Source organism: Electrophorus electricus, chromosome 6, assembly GCF_013358815.1.
Source record: "Electrophorus electricus isolate fEleEle1 chromosome 6, fEleEle1.pri, whole genome shotgun sequence".
NCBI lineage: Eukaryota > Metazoa > Chordata > Actinopteri > Gymnotiformes > Gymnotidae > Electrophorus > Electrophorus electricus.
In genome coordinates this window covers 20869157-20884719 of record NC_049540.1, presented here as the reverse complement: position 1 = coordinate 20884719, position 15563 = coordinate 20869157, and the positions used below count along the sequence as shown (strand labels likewise).

Here is a 15563-nt window from a genome sequence, read left to right as displayed (position 1 = left end):
CCCACTTTTTTACCCACATGACAGCGGTGCAAAGATATTTGTCACCAAAGGTCAAACATAAACACACCAGTCCAGGTAATCATGTGACCATTCAGGTGTGCGGTGTCAGAGAACATTTATGGAAACAAACAGAATAAGGGTACAAGAGGACTAAATTACATACGTCCACGTAGCTGTAGCTTCCTGTTTCTACTGATAGATCTGTGAGATTTAGGTCATATGCAGTCAGGTGACGGTCATAAGCCTACAGCTGCGACCTACTGCTGCTCCCTGGTGGGCGAAATCTAAAAAACAACTGCTATCCAGATCATATCTGATAATGGCTAAACGTGAGTGTGTTATTTCTTAAAACTAGAACCAGTAATTTGATTTTGATGATTCAAAACAGAGAACGTAATTAGTTGGAAGGAAAACCCTCCTACCTTTTCCCTACACGTGTTATTTTTGCAGGTGGGTTTCTGTTATTTACATAACCTATCTTAGCCGTTGAATGGAGACATAAGATAAAAGATTTTATTGCTGTGAAGATTGGCTGCTCTTGGTGAGAAGTGCATGAGCTAACCAGAGAGGCAGCCGCGGTCACAGCACTTGAATTACCTGTCTGAAATAAAATTAAAAAAAAACACCAAACATTTTAGAACAGGTCTACGAGTCCACCATTTTTGTCATAAACTGTTGTTTACTTAAAATAAGCAAACATGCCGGAAAATGAATCAACATTTGTGTAAAGTTGTAATTATTTACGTATAACACTTGCTTTTTTATATTTACGAAATATTTTAAATCAAATTATATAAAATGTTTGTTTGTTTGTTTTTGTTTTAAGAGAAAATATTGTCGCAATATTCGTGTGAGTCGCCCGACCTATGAGACGGCGAATCTGAGAGCTCGCGCAGGCTTATTTCGACACAGCACGCGGTGTCGTGGGACAGCTGTAGCCACGTCGAGATTAAGATAAACTGTAAGGAAAAATCTTTACGCTTTTATTTCACTGAGGAGTACTGGTAAGAGAGGGAGGATTTCAGGTCTTAAACGTAGTCTTTTTAAACATGTAATTATATTTTGGTATATCGTATAATTCGTCGTCACACTTGGGGTAAATAATTCGCTTATGCCTGATGAATTAATACTGTAAAAATGTATTGGGCAGCAGTCTTGTGTCGAATCTAGAATAAATGCTAAGTGGTTCAAAAGGGTATTCAGAATCTCGCTGCCCCCTCCATGCCCAAGTAAAAGATCATTTTATTAGTTGTTTTTTGACTAGGACTATTTCTTGTACATGGCATGATCCCAAATAATTCTGCCCTGGATCATGATGAGGTCACCCCGATGTACGGATTAAGAGGAACAAGTTTAGATTATGCATTTTAGCAAAGTTTATTATCGTAAATCTTAAATCAGTGTATGTAGTAGAACAGTGGAAACGTGATCTCTCGTTGTTTGTAATGCTGGCCTTTGCATTTAAAGTGTTGGAGCATGGAGCCTATATGTGCCTCAGGAGTAGCTGCTCGACTCAGGAGCGAATGGGACCGCAGTGAAGGTCTTGGTCAAAACCACAAGGCTCTGAAGTTCCTAGGTCAGGACTTTGAGTGTCTGCGTGACAGCTGCCTGCAGAGCAGCTGTTTATTTGAGGATGAGACATTCCCTGCTCATCCCTCCTCGTTAGGATTTAAGGATCTGGCTCCGGGTGCTGCCAAAACCAGTGGAGTCTGCTGGAAGAGACCGACGGTGAGAGTCTGTAGGGTCGCACTTTGCCTCAACCCTTCCACCTTCTTGAGCCATACCTTGCGCACTGAATTCAGATGTGTGCTGCACAGTGTTAACGTGTACTTTTATTATTTATGCTGATTCCTTCTGGCATTGCTTAATGGTCACATGAAAAACACCTCAAGGATCCTATTGCTAACTGTCAACAGCAGAGATGTTCTGGTCACGTCTGTGCCCTGTCTGACCCATAGGTCTTCTCTGTGCACTCCAGGAGTTCTGTACTGACCCACACTTTATCGTAGATGGAGCTACTCGCACAGACATATGCCAAGGAGCTCTAGGTACAGCCCTGCTACGTCTGCTTCAAACCAAGAGGAATATAAGGAAGGTTTAGCTGAAAAATATGAGTATTTGTTAAACAGAAAAAAGGAATTCAACGTGCAGACATTATTTACATTTCTAATGACTATAGATAGCAAAATTGTGATAATTACAGCCTTTAGAGTTCTAGAGGTTGAAAGGAGGATAAACTCATCCTTTTTCAGCTTCATCTTTCTGCATATTGCTTCTTGACTCAGGTGACTGTTGGCTGCTGGCTGCCATTGCGTGTCTTACACTGAACGAGCCTTTGCTGCATCGCGTGGTGCCACATGGCCAGAGCTTTCACAAGCTATATGCTGGAATCTTTCACTTCCAGGTACTACACCACACCACAGCTCACTATATCAAAACAAGTCTTCAAGCTGTAAGGCTAAATACAAGGCCTAATATAACTTTTCTGGGCCCTCCAATGATAGTTTTACTGGGGAGATATATATATATATATTAGTGTGTGTGTAATATTTCATAATATTATGATTTTGTGAAACATCTCAAACCTAAGCTCTGATCAGTTCCCTCCCTTTTCTCAAGCTCAGTACAGATACATATACTGCAATGAAACTCTCCCTCTACTGTGCTAGCTATATTTACAGAAATTATTTATAGGGGAACAGATACCCTGCCTGCCTCAAATCACCCAGTCAGGGTAGCGCTAGATCCCTGTTGCCACATTCAAGTAGCATTCAGTTGTCCACTTTGCAAGCTCTTTAAGCCCATTTATGCTCAGTCTTTTGGATAGCATTCACAGCATGACCTGTACAAAGAGATTTAAAGCAAAGCCACTACCATGGCCATTATGAGGTGTACTGTGTTTAGGCAGGGCAAACAGATTAGATTTGACTAACACTACTGGATCATTATGGCCTCGGGAAGTTATGTTACATGAATAGTGGTGTATCTGTCTGAGCTGAAGAGTTTTAACAGGCAAACCCTAAAATCCTCCAGGACTACACACCCTGCAGCAATATACCAGACAGTGTGCAGTAATACTGCAGACTTGCACTGGGAAATTTGCCAGAATAGTAAACTCAAGGCATTTAACAGACACAGACTCTGCAAGAGATACTAAGATCTATATCACTTAACATCCTGTTGCTGACTGGTAACTCAGTGAACTGGCTAGACTTATTCTCTGATACAAACTTGTGTTTTCCAAAGCTGCTCTGAGTGACTTGGTGTGTGTATTATGAATATCCTAGAAACTTTGCTTAGTTAGTCTGATTCACATTATTTGTAGCAATCATTGTTAAACCATACTTCTATTATTCTGCAGTTTTGGCAGTATGGGGACTGGGTGGATGTGGTGGTAGATGACCGGCTGCCGGTGAGAGATGGAAAGCTCCTGTTTGTCCACTCAGCTGAAGGGGCAGAGTTCTGGAGTGCCCTTGTGGAAAAGGCATATGCCAAGTAAGAAGAGTCCAGAACCACTCCAACACATCAGACCAGCTAGACCAGTGCAACTTGTGTGTGTGTGTGTGTGTGTGTGTGTGTGTGTGTTAAGTTGGTGAATGTGTGTGTTGGTGCATGGCAGGTTAAATGGTTGTTATGAGGCACTTTCTGGAGGCTGCACCTCTGAGGGGTTTGAGGATTTCACTGGTGGGGTTACAGAAATGTATGAGCTGAAGAAAGCTCCACCTAACTTCTTCAGCATCATCAGGAGAGCTGTGGAAAGAGGATCTCTAATCGGCTGTTCCATAGATGTAAGTGCATGCAAGTTCAAAAGCTCTGCAATATACTGTATTAGCAATGATTTGTAAATACATTGGGGTTTGGGTTTTTTTTATATCAGAAATTTTCCTCACCATTAGATTACAAGTTTCTTTGACATGGAGGCAATCACCTTCAAAAAGTTGGTGAAAGGCCATGCTTATTCTGTTACCGGAGTTGAGGAGGTAAGCAGAAGAAGCTTGAAACAGCCAATGATTACTAGTTGCTCAAGTGTAACCCAGGGCTTTGTTGGTTAGGTGGAGTATAGGGGAAACCTGACAAAGCTGCTTCGCATTCGGAACCCCTGGGGAGAGGTGGAGTGGACCGGAGCCTGGAGTGACAAGTGAGGATGGGAGATAAATAAACAGATTAAAGGGGGGGGATGCCAAGAGAAAGATTTAGATAATGGGGACATTGTGTAGGAACAATAATTCTGCTTTGCATCATTTAGCTCGAAGGAGTGGAGTGGTATTGACCCTTCCATAAGGTCGCGTCTGCATAATCGCTGGGAGGACGGAGAGTTCTGGTGCAGTATCAAGGTTTCACTGTGGTGTGAATGCAGTGTTCTTTTTTGGAGCTCACCATCATTATGGAGCTGGATTCTCTTCCTTTGTCCCCCTCCAATACATGCACACAATTATATAGGATGTCATTCAGTGATTTCATGAAGGAATTCAGCAGGCTGGAGATCTGTAATCTGACAGCAGATGCGCTGCAGACCAGCGAGTTGAAGAAATGGAATTCAGCCCTCTACCCTGGAGAGTGGAGGAGAGGCAGTACGGCTGGGGGCTGCAGGAACTACCCAGGTACTGGGGTTATTTGTTCAGGTGTCTTTTTTTTTTTTTTTGGTTTTTTTTTTAGTCCTTTGTTTTAGTTAGTCCTTCTGTTTTCTAAGCAAGATTCCAAAAGTTACACAAACTACAGTGATCATCTCAGACGGTGATTTCATGTGTTTCACTATGCATGCAGCAACATTCTGGATCAACCCCCAGTATAAACTTGTGTTGAAAGACCCGGACACTGAGGGTCAGGATGGCTGCAGTTTCCTGGTGGCACTGATGCAGAAGAATCGGCGACAGTTGCGCCAAGAAGGCAAAGACATGGAAACAATTGGATTTGCTGTTTATGAGGTAAAAGGTTCTTTCGGCCTTTGTAATGTGTTATGGGGCAAATGAGAATTGCCTTAATCAAGGCTTTGGTCTGACACTGGGTCTAACAGGGCTGCCCATGTCTGGTTCTGGAGGACAGCAGCTTAGTTCATGTTTTCTTGCTCTAACACTTCTGACGTATCTCATGAATGGTTGTGTTGAGAGAGACAGTGCATATCCAGTTTGATTTGTAGATTCAGACAATTACTATTTTAGTGGCAGAATGCTGTGGTTGAACCTTTGTTAAGCAGTTATTAAAATGATGATAAGAGAAATTGATCACATGCTTGTAAAAGTTTGTTCCCTAATACCCTTTTTTAAATTCATTTTCAGGTTCCTGAAGAGGTATGGGATAATGTCTGATCTAGGGTAATCTGTGAGCTGTTGTTAATACCTGCAGACAGGTCCGTGTTTACTGTATAGTGTGTTCAAGTTTGAGTTTATACTGTGCTATCATGTTCAGTAACATAAATAGAAGAAGCACCTCCTTCATACTGATCCTTGTGTTCTCTGAAGTATCTGGGCAGGGTGGGCGTGCATTTGAAGCGTGACTTCTTCATCACACACACATCCAGTGCTCGCTCCGAGCTCTTCATCAACTTGCGGGAAGTAAGCTCACGCTTCTGCCTGCCCCCGGGAGAGTACATCATCATCCCTTCCACCTTTGAGCCCCAGAAAGAGGGAGACTTTGTGCTGAGGGTCTTCTCTGAGAAAGCCGCTGACTCTCAGTGAGTGATTCCTCTCACTTTAAGCCTTTGTTTTTTAAAAATACTGGCATTATGACAAATGATTTAGTACATACAAATGGTCAGGACGAAGTGCATTAGGGGAATCAATTTTAGGAAAAGGAAGAAAGTCAGACTGACTGCAGATTAAATGAGGAAAATGCTTAGCGACAAGGTGGCCAATAAATCTGCACTCTTTCTAATGAAGGGAGCTAGACGAAGAGCTGACTGCTGACCTACCAGAGGAGGTATGTTCCAGACACACTGCAGAGGTGCTTCCATGCTAATTCCACACACAAATGGTCCAGGAGGTGTAGCTCTTCTTAAAAGGTGTGTTTCTAACTATTTTGTTTCACTACTGCAGCCTGTGCCACAGGAGAGTGAAATTGATGAAGGCTTCAAGGCCCTTTTCTCCAAACTCGCTGGGAAGGTGAGAAGGAGGAAGTAAAGTCATGCTGTCCCTCAGTTTCTCATGAAGTTAATCGGTGTATTACTGTCTTCAACTCTCTGCCTCTCCTGGCCTGCAGGACATGGAGATCGATGTACCAAAGCTGCAAACAATTTTGAACCGTGTCATAAGCAAACGTGAGTACTTTAACTCGAGCATCCCACAGAATGCAGGAATGCTTCCCAATAGCATTTTCCCTTATACACACCACACACAATGACCTTTACTAAGTTTTAAGATATATTATGTAAATACATTTACATAAATGTATAATAAGAAAATCCTCATGATGTTAACCTTTTTAATTTGAAAGAAACCACTGGCCCCTTTTCCTTCACAGACAAGGATCTAAAAACTGCTGGTTTTGGCAAGGAGGTTTGCAGAAGCATGATCAACCTATTGGATGTATCCTTTTTTTTAACATTTTAAGTAGCCTTTTTATACTTATTTCTTCAAACACCACCCACTTTGAGTCAATCCTGTGTGCTAATCCAATACCCTAATCCTGTGCCACCTTGACACACCCTATGCAGACAACTGGCACCGGAAGGCTGGGTTTATTAGATTTTCATGTGCTTTGGGAGAAGATTAAGCGATATCTTGTTAGTGACTGTTATTCATACTTGTTTGGGGTTGTAATTAATTAATGTATGGAAACTCAAATTCATCTTTACTCTCACAGTTTACTTATTGCCTTTTTTGATGGTGGCATTTCTGATTCTCTTTATACTATGATGAACATTACCACATCCCTTTTAGACTGTGTTTAGAAAATTTGACTTGGACAAGTCTGGCACCATGAGCTCCTATGAAATGCGGCTGGCACTGGAATCTGCAGGTACTGATACCTCATCAGATTGAACTGCATGACAGATGTCATGACTGACTTGAGATATTTTCAGAGGTCAGTATCTTATTTTCACCTTCCATGTCAGGCTTCAAGATGACTAATCACCTGTTCCAGTTAATAATCCTCCGTTATGCTAAATCAGACCTGAATGTGGACTTTGATAACTTCGTGGCCTGTTTGATCCGTCTGGAGTGCATGTTCAGTAAGTGTTCACCGAACATCTCGAGCAACAATTTGCAAAGTAAATCTGTAAAATGAAAACTGAGACCAGTACCAACCAGGAGCAACAAACTGAATTATTAATTGTCCCAGTTTTTAAGATGAGGTGACAGATTGGCAAGATAGTGGAGAGTATTGCTTACTGACGTTAAGCACCCTAGCGGTCAGCAATGACTCCATTCATGTCCCAGAAGTACAACTCAGATTCAGTTATGAATTTATTTTGTCAAATATGCTGGATGATTCAAATTGAGCAATGTAAAAGTCTTTTTGTTGTCTCTCCATTCTCTCGACAGGAACATTTAAAACCATGGATACGGATGTAGACGGTGTGGTGTCCTTCAGCTTCAGTCAGGTTTGTTCCCCCAGTCGTTAGTAATAAAACTGATTATAGTTGTTTTGCAGCAACAAGAAGCTCTGTTGTCACTGCTTTTCTGTCCTTCTGCTTCTTCTAGTGGATCTCCCTTACCATGTTTATCTAGATGGAAGTCTTTTCTTCGCTGCACTGAAATCCTTCCTTGTTCTTTTCTTCTATACCAAGTGCCTTTTCTGTTCCCTCGCTCTCCTTCTGTTCTATATTTACCAAAGACAGGCTGCTATCAATTGAACATTCAGTATAGAGTGCCTTTCATTATTATTTATAGGTTTGGGACTTTTAATCCAATGTGTAATATTAAAGCCTGGTGCATGTAGCAATAAAGGCTAAAATACTGGACTTGAAATTATTTTTTGCCTCCTATGCATTTTTAGCAAATGCCTGTATTCATGTTATTGCAACTATTCCCCTAAATTAATAAAACAAGTAAGCTGATGTCTGATTCAGAATGTCCACTAATGATTCCTGCCTTTCCTTTAAATAGCAAAAGCACAAAGCTACGATTTTCAGTACTACAAAATTGTGAGCCATTTAGCACACTGTACTTATCTAATTGAGAGCCATTTAAGATTTAGCCATTTGAATTTAGCTGAATTTGAACTATTTAAAAACAACAGGTCTGGGGGGGGGGGGGGGGGAAAGAATAACCGTACACAAGATTAAGAACAATAAGTAATATACTTACAAATATACATAACTGCAAATGCTCTTTACAGTACATAGACTATTGATACATTCTTACATGATCAGTCACCAGCCTACATAGTCTTACAAAGACGCAGGAGCCTGCAGCAGGCAATCCGGGTACTCCAGCTGCTACCTCAAACCTCTGAGGACAGAGCTCCTACGCTACACATGGCTTTAACAGCTTCTAAGACCAGCACAAGCTTCTTCACCTGCACTTCATGGCTCTTCTTTTCAGGTACTGCAGTGGTGCTAACCCCTGCCTCTACATGTGGCTGTGCTCACAGAGTGCCAATGTTATCTGCTAATGGTCTGAACAGGCCATCTGGTCTGTGGCTCCTAATTGAGGGCCAGTCCTTCACTTGCAGGCATGTTAATATGTGCGGTGAGGAGTGGGACACTCTTCCCTTCTCTTAGCACGAAGACCTGAAGAAAGAACAAGGGAAGTACAAACGTAATACTTTTACCTTTGTCTACCACTGTTCAAGCTTATTTCACAGAAAGATCAACTTAGAAACATTCAGTGCCCTGAATGTACAATTCAGAAAGAGAAATCTCACTTTGATGATGTCTGAGATCCCTTTTTCACTCAAGCATTCCACGAATGTGTCAATGGGGTAATTTAGCCCAGGAACCAGCAGGGGTATCTGCAGTTGCAAGCACAACTGGCAAAAATTATGATCCATTATCTTCACGCCATTACCCTCTAATAAAGAAGGAGAACAGCAGAGAAATTGAAGCTTACCTTAAAGAAGGCCGTCCTCATGCGATATAAACGGTCATCGTATAGGAAACTGACAGCTAGGTTCATGACAGGCCGGCATACCGCTGTGTTCTGGATGTTCAGAGTGAGTTTGAAAGATGGGCCCAAGCCTTGAACCTGAGAGGGGGGAAAAAATGTGCCTGATGGACGTAAATAGGGAAAAACATGTGTCTCTCAGATATTTACACTTACCACAGCGTTCATCTTAAGTGGTTCTGCCAAGCTGGCTGACACAGGAGTGAGGCTGGACTCCAGGGCTTTGACGTAGGTGCGGGCTGCTGCTAGCCGCAGCCTGCTAAGGTCCATTTGGAAGGCTCTGTGCATGGCTATACAACAGTCAAAAGGAAATCTAATTTCAAATACTTACAATACCATTACAGTAAATTAAATTATAATGAGTCAAGTTACAAAACTGAATAAAGCTGACTTTTATGAATTTTTCTTTCAATTGTTGGTAACACCTTGGCGCACTGGAGGCCTGTGTGCTTTGGGAGGTAGTACATACCCACAGCATTCTCCCTTTCTCTCATTGTTTGATCCACATAAAGCTTGGTTTTCTTGGGGACGTTCAGCCGGATGCTCTGGGCTAATGGGGGTCCAGGGGCAGAGTCCCTTTCATCAAATACAGCTGTCCTCTTCAGAATCTTCACAATCAGACCCCCTCCTGCACAGCACAGCACAGCACACACACACACACACACACAAACACAATCCATTAGACATAAATGATTCAATGGTACAATCATTAATTCTTGTACAGCCTGACTACAGTTTTATTTGTATCTGAAAAAACAAATACATGTGTATAAGAACCCTACTAACAAGATATCATAGGATTAGTTACCAAAGGCCAAAACAGTGTTTAGGGTATACTGTGATATTGCACTGTTCAGTTGGCCTGTTCAAAATTGGAAAAAAAATCTAAACAAATAAATCTATTACAAATTAATAGCCAATGTATATAAATACACATGCAACATGCATTGAATTTTTCAGGTGAAAGTTTACCACCTTTGGTAGTCATAATTAGGGTGCCATCCTCTCGACCATAACGTCCAAAACAAATGCTGCTCACTACATCCTGTAACAGCAAGATACAAAACACACCAAAACTTCTATCATTGCTGGCTCAGAACCTTTTATATATATAATATATATATATATATATATAAATAATATATATATATATATATATATATATATATTTTAAAAAATCCCCTGCTCTGAACAAACCAGCCACAATAATCACCAGGTTCTATGGTCTGAAGCTTACCGGTGTCTTGATAGTGCTGACCAAGTTCTTGTCTCGGTACACGTGCACTTCGCAGTTGGCCAGGGCCACCAGCACAGCCTGGAAGCCCCGTGTGGGCAGATCCAGTACTGCCATGGTTGTGACGGGTGCGGGCAGGTAGGCCGTCCACAGCTTCTTTCCCTTCAGCAGAAAACAAATGGTCAAATGCTGGGCTTCCATCACTTGTAAAAATAAAAGTATCTCCTGTATCTTCACCCTAAAAGGCCTCAGCAAAATCTCCAGCACAGACATTAGGTAAGAGCAAGCAACTCTGCATGACTAAGTGGGTGTTTGTGGGAAAGAAGTGAGACCTTCTGAGTGTAGCCCTGAAGAGTCTCTTGAGCACAGCCCACTACCACGTTCTTCCCCATCCTCACCAGCCCAACGGGGTGAGAGCACAGCTCAATGCAGTACTTGGGTTTGGGGGAGTCCCTGTAAAACATCACACACAGTATCATGTAGGACATGCTTTTAGGAAATTTAGAGAACAATCTTTAGAGAAAGAGCATGTCAAGTCAAATATAATACTCTCCTCATTGCAAACCATTACTGATCTGTCTGAACGTTATTCAGCCTAGATACAGTATTCCGTCACTCTACAAGAGCACAGTCCGATCAGTGTACTCATTCACATACCTGCGCAGTATGTAAATGTTCCCATTGCGACAAGCTATGATGATTCTGAACTCAACATCAAATTGACCAGTCACATCCATCAGTGTAGGTACACTTGGAAGGGACATCTGCAAAAATGCTAAAGGTCAAATCCTCGCTCACAGAACATGAGACTGAACTTTTACAGACCTAGTCACAAAAGCGCAAGTTCAATAACTGCTTCATATCATTTCTCACATCTGAAGGCAAACACTTCTGGCATATCTTTTTTTCTTCTTCAAATGATTTAAACTAATACTTACAAGATTATTTCTATTACACTCCAGAAACACTAGCTCAATAAAACTGAAGTGCTGACCTTTGAGAGAATGGTGAAGGCCTCTGGGTCCAAGATGTAAACATCTTGACTCTCTGTGCCGACCACCAGGCAGCTAACTGCATCCTCATCTACCATGTTCTTCTTCAGCGTCCCAATGCATGTAATAACCGTCTGGGAGCACAAAAAAAAAACTATTAAACATAGTAGCATTGCTTGCATACAGGTGTCCATGTGTGTGGAGGAGAGGTCACCTGTCTGCGTATAGGTTGCTGCTTGTGAAGGTTTACATAAGTCTCCATTTCCTGTGGTTCCAGCATGAGGAACCTGATGATAATGCAATATTGCACTCAAAATTAGGCAACTTACAGACAGCCAACTTACATACTGCAAGCTTGAAATAACTGAAGAAATGTGAGATATTAAGTAGATATTAGTGAGCATTACCGCAGTGATCTGACTGAGAGAGGGATGTCAGCCTTAGCCCTGCAGAAACAAAAGAAAACACTTAAGTCCAAGTATCTACAATGTAGTGGTACTACAAGGTAATGCCCATTTCTGACACTATTAAATGGAAATGTACTAGCTTGTAACTTTATGAAACTCACCTTATACTCTCTAACATTTCCTTCAGAGTCATTGTATCGATCATATCCTTGTGAAAAAATGCAACAATCAATTAAGCACAAAAGCCCCAATCAGCACTGTAAGAAGCAATCTGTAACACTGCATGTTAAGAGAAGACTTAGGTTAGATTAAAAACTGACTGTGATTTAGCTAGAGAATTGGAAGGGAACTTGCTCTGAACTAAACCTGCTTACTTATGCATGTGCAGCATACATTTTCATTAAACCCTGGTGAAAGCCAATCTTGAGGAGGAATTAATTCAAAGACATTCCCTGAATTTTTCTGCTAGTTTAGAATGAGTCGAAACTCATTAACACCCAAATCTTTGGCTATTTCCAGTTGTACAAAGTCTCCACCTGGCATTTTTAGTGACATATGAATATGACACAAAAGACAACGCTCTTACACATGCACAGCCAGACAGATCACTGTGATGGGAGCCTTGCTCACCTGTCTAGCCTGACTCCACACATCCTGCTCCAAGGTATTGACCTCCAGAAAAGGCAGAGTGAACTTGAAGTAAGGCCTCAGGTTTTTGTAGATGTAGATGAAAGGGCCAGAAGCCACAGCGATGGCAGGGGTGCGGGGCTCATGCTGGTCCATGAGGAAGGACACCAGGCCAGTGGGCAGGTCCAGCAGCGTGTTCTCACTCAGCAGCCCAATACCACGGTACACCTTGAGCTTCGTGTTGCCTGCCCCTGTGCCCAGGTCACCCACCACTAACTATCATAGAGGCACATAAAAACATCAAATAAAAGCCATAAGAAAAAAGAATAGGGGAAAGGGAAACTCTTTCAGTTACTCAAGTGCTTATGCTGTTTTCAAATCAGTGCAACACAAAACAACATGCACGTTAGTTAGTAGAGACCCACCTTGTTGTCACCATCTCCATGCAAGTCTGCCAGAGCTAAGAAGAAACCATAACTGATCAGCCATCCTTCATTCCAGATCAATTTTATCATGCGCATCACTTAAAATAAATGCATGCCCTAAAACTCACCAATGCATGACGAAAAGGTATACAGATTGGCGACTGGGTCATAGTGTGCATCAAGCCACTTCGAACTAGTCACTGCACTGTGAAAACCAAATAAAATATATATTGATTGATATCAAAAGCAACTCTGGTTTAACAGCTAACAGTTCCATATTTTACACCTCTTTACAATTCACACTAACTACATAACGCTATGAGTTTATTCATTTGTTGGTTAAATTCACGTATATGTTTGCCGCTTATGACAGTCTAACTCATAATTAACATTAACTAGCTAGGTTAGGTTAGCTAACCTATGTCTCATAACAGCTAACCTGGGATACAAAATTCATTGAAAGAAACAGCCATCTCCCTTAAACAAAACCAACAAAATTGCTAGACGCCGTATACAAACCATTAACATCAGCGTTTTAGATAGGTAAGCTAGCGTTATCGTAGCTAACTGGCTGGCTAGTAGTTACTATAATGAGTAGTTATCTAGTGAGATTAAATATCCAGCTAACGATAGCTGTCTTGCTAATAAAAGTGACCATATTAGATAGCTAGCTGGCTATCTTGCTAATAAAAGTGACCAGATTAAATAGCTAGCTGGCTATATTGCTAAAATAAAGTGACTAGATTAAATAGCTATCTGACTATCTTGCTAATAAAGTGACTAGATTAAATAGCTAGTTGGCTATCTTGCTAATAAAGTGACTAGATTAAATAGCTAGCTGGTTATCTAGCTAATAAAGTGACTAGATTAAATAGCTAGTTGGCTATTTTGCTAATAAAGTGACTAGATTAAATAGCTATCTGACTATCTTGCTAATGAGTGGATTAAATAGGTAAATACTATGTCAGGTTAATAGCTTCTATAGTATTTTGCCAAGATAGCTAGCTATCTTGATAGCAATAACTCTTGTAACCTGCGACGATGCATGTATTCGATACTTAACGTTACCTGTCTTTCAGCTCCATAGGGACTGAAGACATGCGAACAGAAGTTTAAATCGCTCCCCGTGGCTTTTTAAAAAATGGGCTATCTATGATTTAATGAAGACAGATAAATAGGACGCAAAAATTCTTCCCTAATCCCTAGCTCAGCTTTCGCCGTTTCTATAGCAACACCAAGGGAGGAGCATAGCGTGTTCAAACAAAATATCGCCTACCGCTGCAACTAAAAAGATCTTACACAAGATTTAGAAAATGACTGCAGACGCGGTTTTACTGGGGTTGGGGAAATTATTTGGAAAGTTTCGAATGAAAGGTTGTAATCTTCATAGCCAAGATAATGGATAAATTCTGAAGAGACACATTTTTAAATCTGTTTCATCACGCGGATTTGCGCACCGGTTCCTTACAAACAAGGCGCGATGATTTAGTGCGCATAGACTTAATCAGTAGCTAACAAAGTATAGAAAATACAATAAAAGCTGATAATGGTATTAAGTTATATTGCTATATGATAATCTGGTGGGGTGGGGTATTTTTTCGTCTGCTGTTTGAAACAGAAAGGTTTACCCTATATTATCATACAAAATTTGACTAACCACCAGGAAACATATTACAATAACAGAAGCTATATTCCTAATGGTATAATTACTCTTCTGGGAATTCCTATGCAGAAAAAAACAGTGCCAGGTTTTAATAAACTTACTACAATTCAAATAAACGGAATTGACATCAGCAATTAAATATTTCATAATAGATTTATTGGAGACACACTCTAAAGAATGTAGCCTACTAAATAACAAGGTTAAAGGACTCTTATACAAATTCATCCTTATACAATAGACTCTTATACAATTAATTCATAAATGTTATCCTTGCGCTGTTTCAAACCCACAAGTGGAGGACATGTGTAAGTTTTTTGATAAAAATGATGACAGTGTTGAGCACGTATACTGTATCCATTCTAGGAATTTTTGGAATGATATACAGAAAGCTGAACAAAAACTAAAAATACTTTAAGAATAAGAACTTTTGAAATGACAAATAGAACCCCAAATTACAACTTATTCAAAATGGATTTTTACAGTTATGTCTCCTCTATTCAAAAAGCAACTATAAAACGCAACAAAAGTAATCACATCCTGAATACATTTTTAACCATAGGTTATTACTTTATCAGATTCTTCCTGCATTGTGGAAGATTCCAGACAAATTATATTAGGGATCTCCTTAACAGCACCGCTAATTTTGTGTGCATAACATGCATTTTATCTGACTGGTGGCATTCATCAATATCATAAGCTTGAAGGAGCTCTCACTGAAACTATTGTTTCAAAGACATTCCACCAATAATAACTTTAATGGAGCTCACTAACACTAATTTATCACAACACATTTTGATACATTTGATATTTCACAAATAATGTAAACATTTTTCAACCTTAGCTTGACCTTTCATGTATCTTTTTTGTAACAAGATTTCATACTGAATTTCCTACCATAGGAACCTGAGGACCAGATGTCCATACTTCAAGAATTTCACTATATAGCTGTATATCTTGGTATTGGGATTGTATTGCTGCATGGGCGTCTACATCTCCACAAACCCCAGATGTGGTGGTGCAACATAAAAGCACCTGCACATTCCCAAACACATCCTGTTACACCTTCTCCTGCAACCTCAGTGCGATTGACTCCCTGGGTTGTTGTGAAGGGGCACCCTGCTATTACGAATAATGTGTTTGGTAGGAGGTAGAAAATGTTTTGTGACATTTG

At 40.6% G+C, this 15563-nt stretch overlaps 2 protein-coding genes across 2 annotated transcripts; one reads left to right on the top strand and one right to left on the bottom strand.

Moving 5' to 3' along the window:
- The first annotated feature begins 895 nt into the window (after positions 1-895).
- On the top strand, positions 896-8014 carry si:dkeyp-50d11.2 (calpain-1 catalytic subunit). The gene is made up of 22 exons (XM_027023151.2): positions 896-1004; positions 1468-1728; positions 1979-2048; positions 2286-2404; positions 3362-3495; positions 3620-3788; positions 3897-3980; positions 4053-4138; positions 4247-4321; positions 4441-4601; positions 4765-4925; positions 5277-5288; positions 5460-5671; positions 5877-5916; positions 6033-6098; positions 6196-6253; positions 6457-6521; positions 6650-6718; positions 6876-6954; positions 7052-7168; positions 7482-7540; positions 7641-8014. The coding sequence occupies exons 2-22, from the start codon at positions 1477-1479 to the stop codon at positions 7665-7667; spliced, it is 2115 nt and encodes a 704-aa protein (XP_026878952.2). The 5' UTR covers positions 896-1004; positions 1468-1476; the 3' UTR covers positions 7668-8014.
- A 206-nt stretch (positions 8015-8220) lies between these two features.
- Positions 8221-13966, bottom strand: bbs1 (Bardet-Biedl syndrome 1). The gene is made up of 17 exons (XM_027023381.2): positions 13798-13966; positions 12858-12934; positions 12730-12764; positions 12308-12580; positions 11839-11885; positions 11678-11716; positions 11485-11557; positions 11273-11404; positions 10936-11042; positions 10611-10731; positions 10282-10440; positions 10020-10089; positions 9514-9672; positions 9201-9334; positions 8991-9125; positions 8806-8892; positions 8221-8671 (listed from the first exon to the last, which is right to left on the bottom strand). The coding sequence occupies exons 1-17, from the start codon at positions 13827-13829 to the stop codon at positions 8585-8587; spliced, it is 1767 nt and encodes a 588-aa protein (XP_026879182.1). The 5' UTR covers positions 13830-13966; the 3' UTR covers positions 8221-8584.
- Between the last annotated feature and the right edge of the window lie 1597 nt (positions 13967-15563).

Excerpts from the sequence above, each read along its gene's own strand:
- bbs1 (XM_027023381.2), bottom strand. The coding sequence starts at position 13,829 with ATGTCTTCAGTCCCTATGGAGCTGAAAGACAG. Across the intron at positions 12,935-13,797 it reads CCTATGGAGCTGAAAGACAG|TGCAGTGACTAGTTCGAAGT; the intron begins GTAACGTTAAGT and ends TGGTTTTCACAG. Across the intron at positions 12,581-12,729 it reads ATGGAGATGGTGACAACAAG|TTAGTGGTGGGTGACCTGGG; the intron begins GTGGGTCTCTAC and ends CCTCTATGATAG.
- si:dkeyp-50d11.2 (XM_027023151.2), top strand. The coding sequence starts at position 1,477 with ATGGAGCCTATATGTGCCTCAGGAGTAGCTGCTCGACTCAGGAGCGAA. Across the intron at positions 4,322-4,440 it reads TGGGAGGACGGAGAGTTCTG|GATGTCATTCAGTGATTTCA; the intron begins GTGCAGTATCAA and ends ACAATTATATAG. Across the intron at positions 7,541-7,640 it reads TGTCCTTCAGCTTCAGTCAG|TGGATCTCCCTTACCATGTT; the intron begins GTTTGTTCCCCC and ends TGCTTCTTCTAG.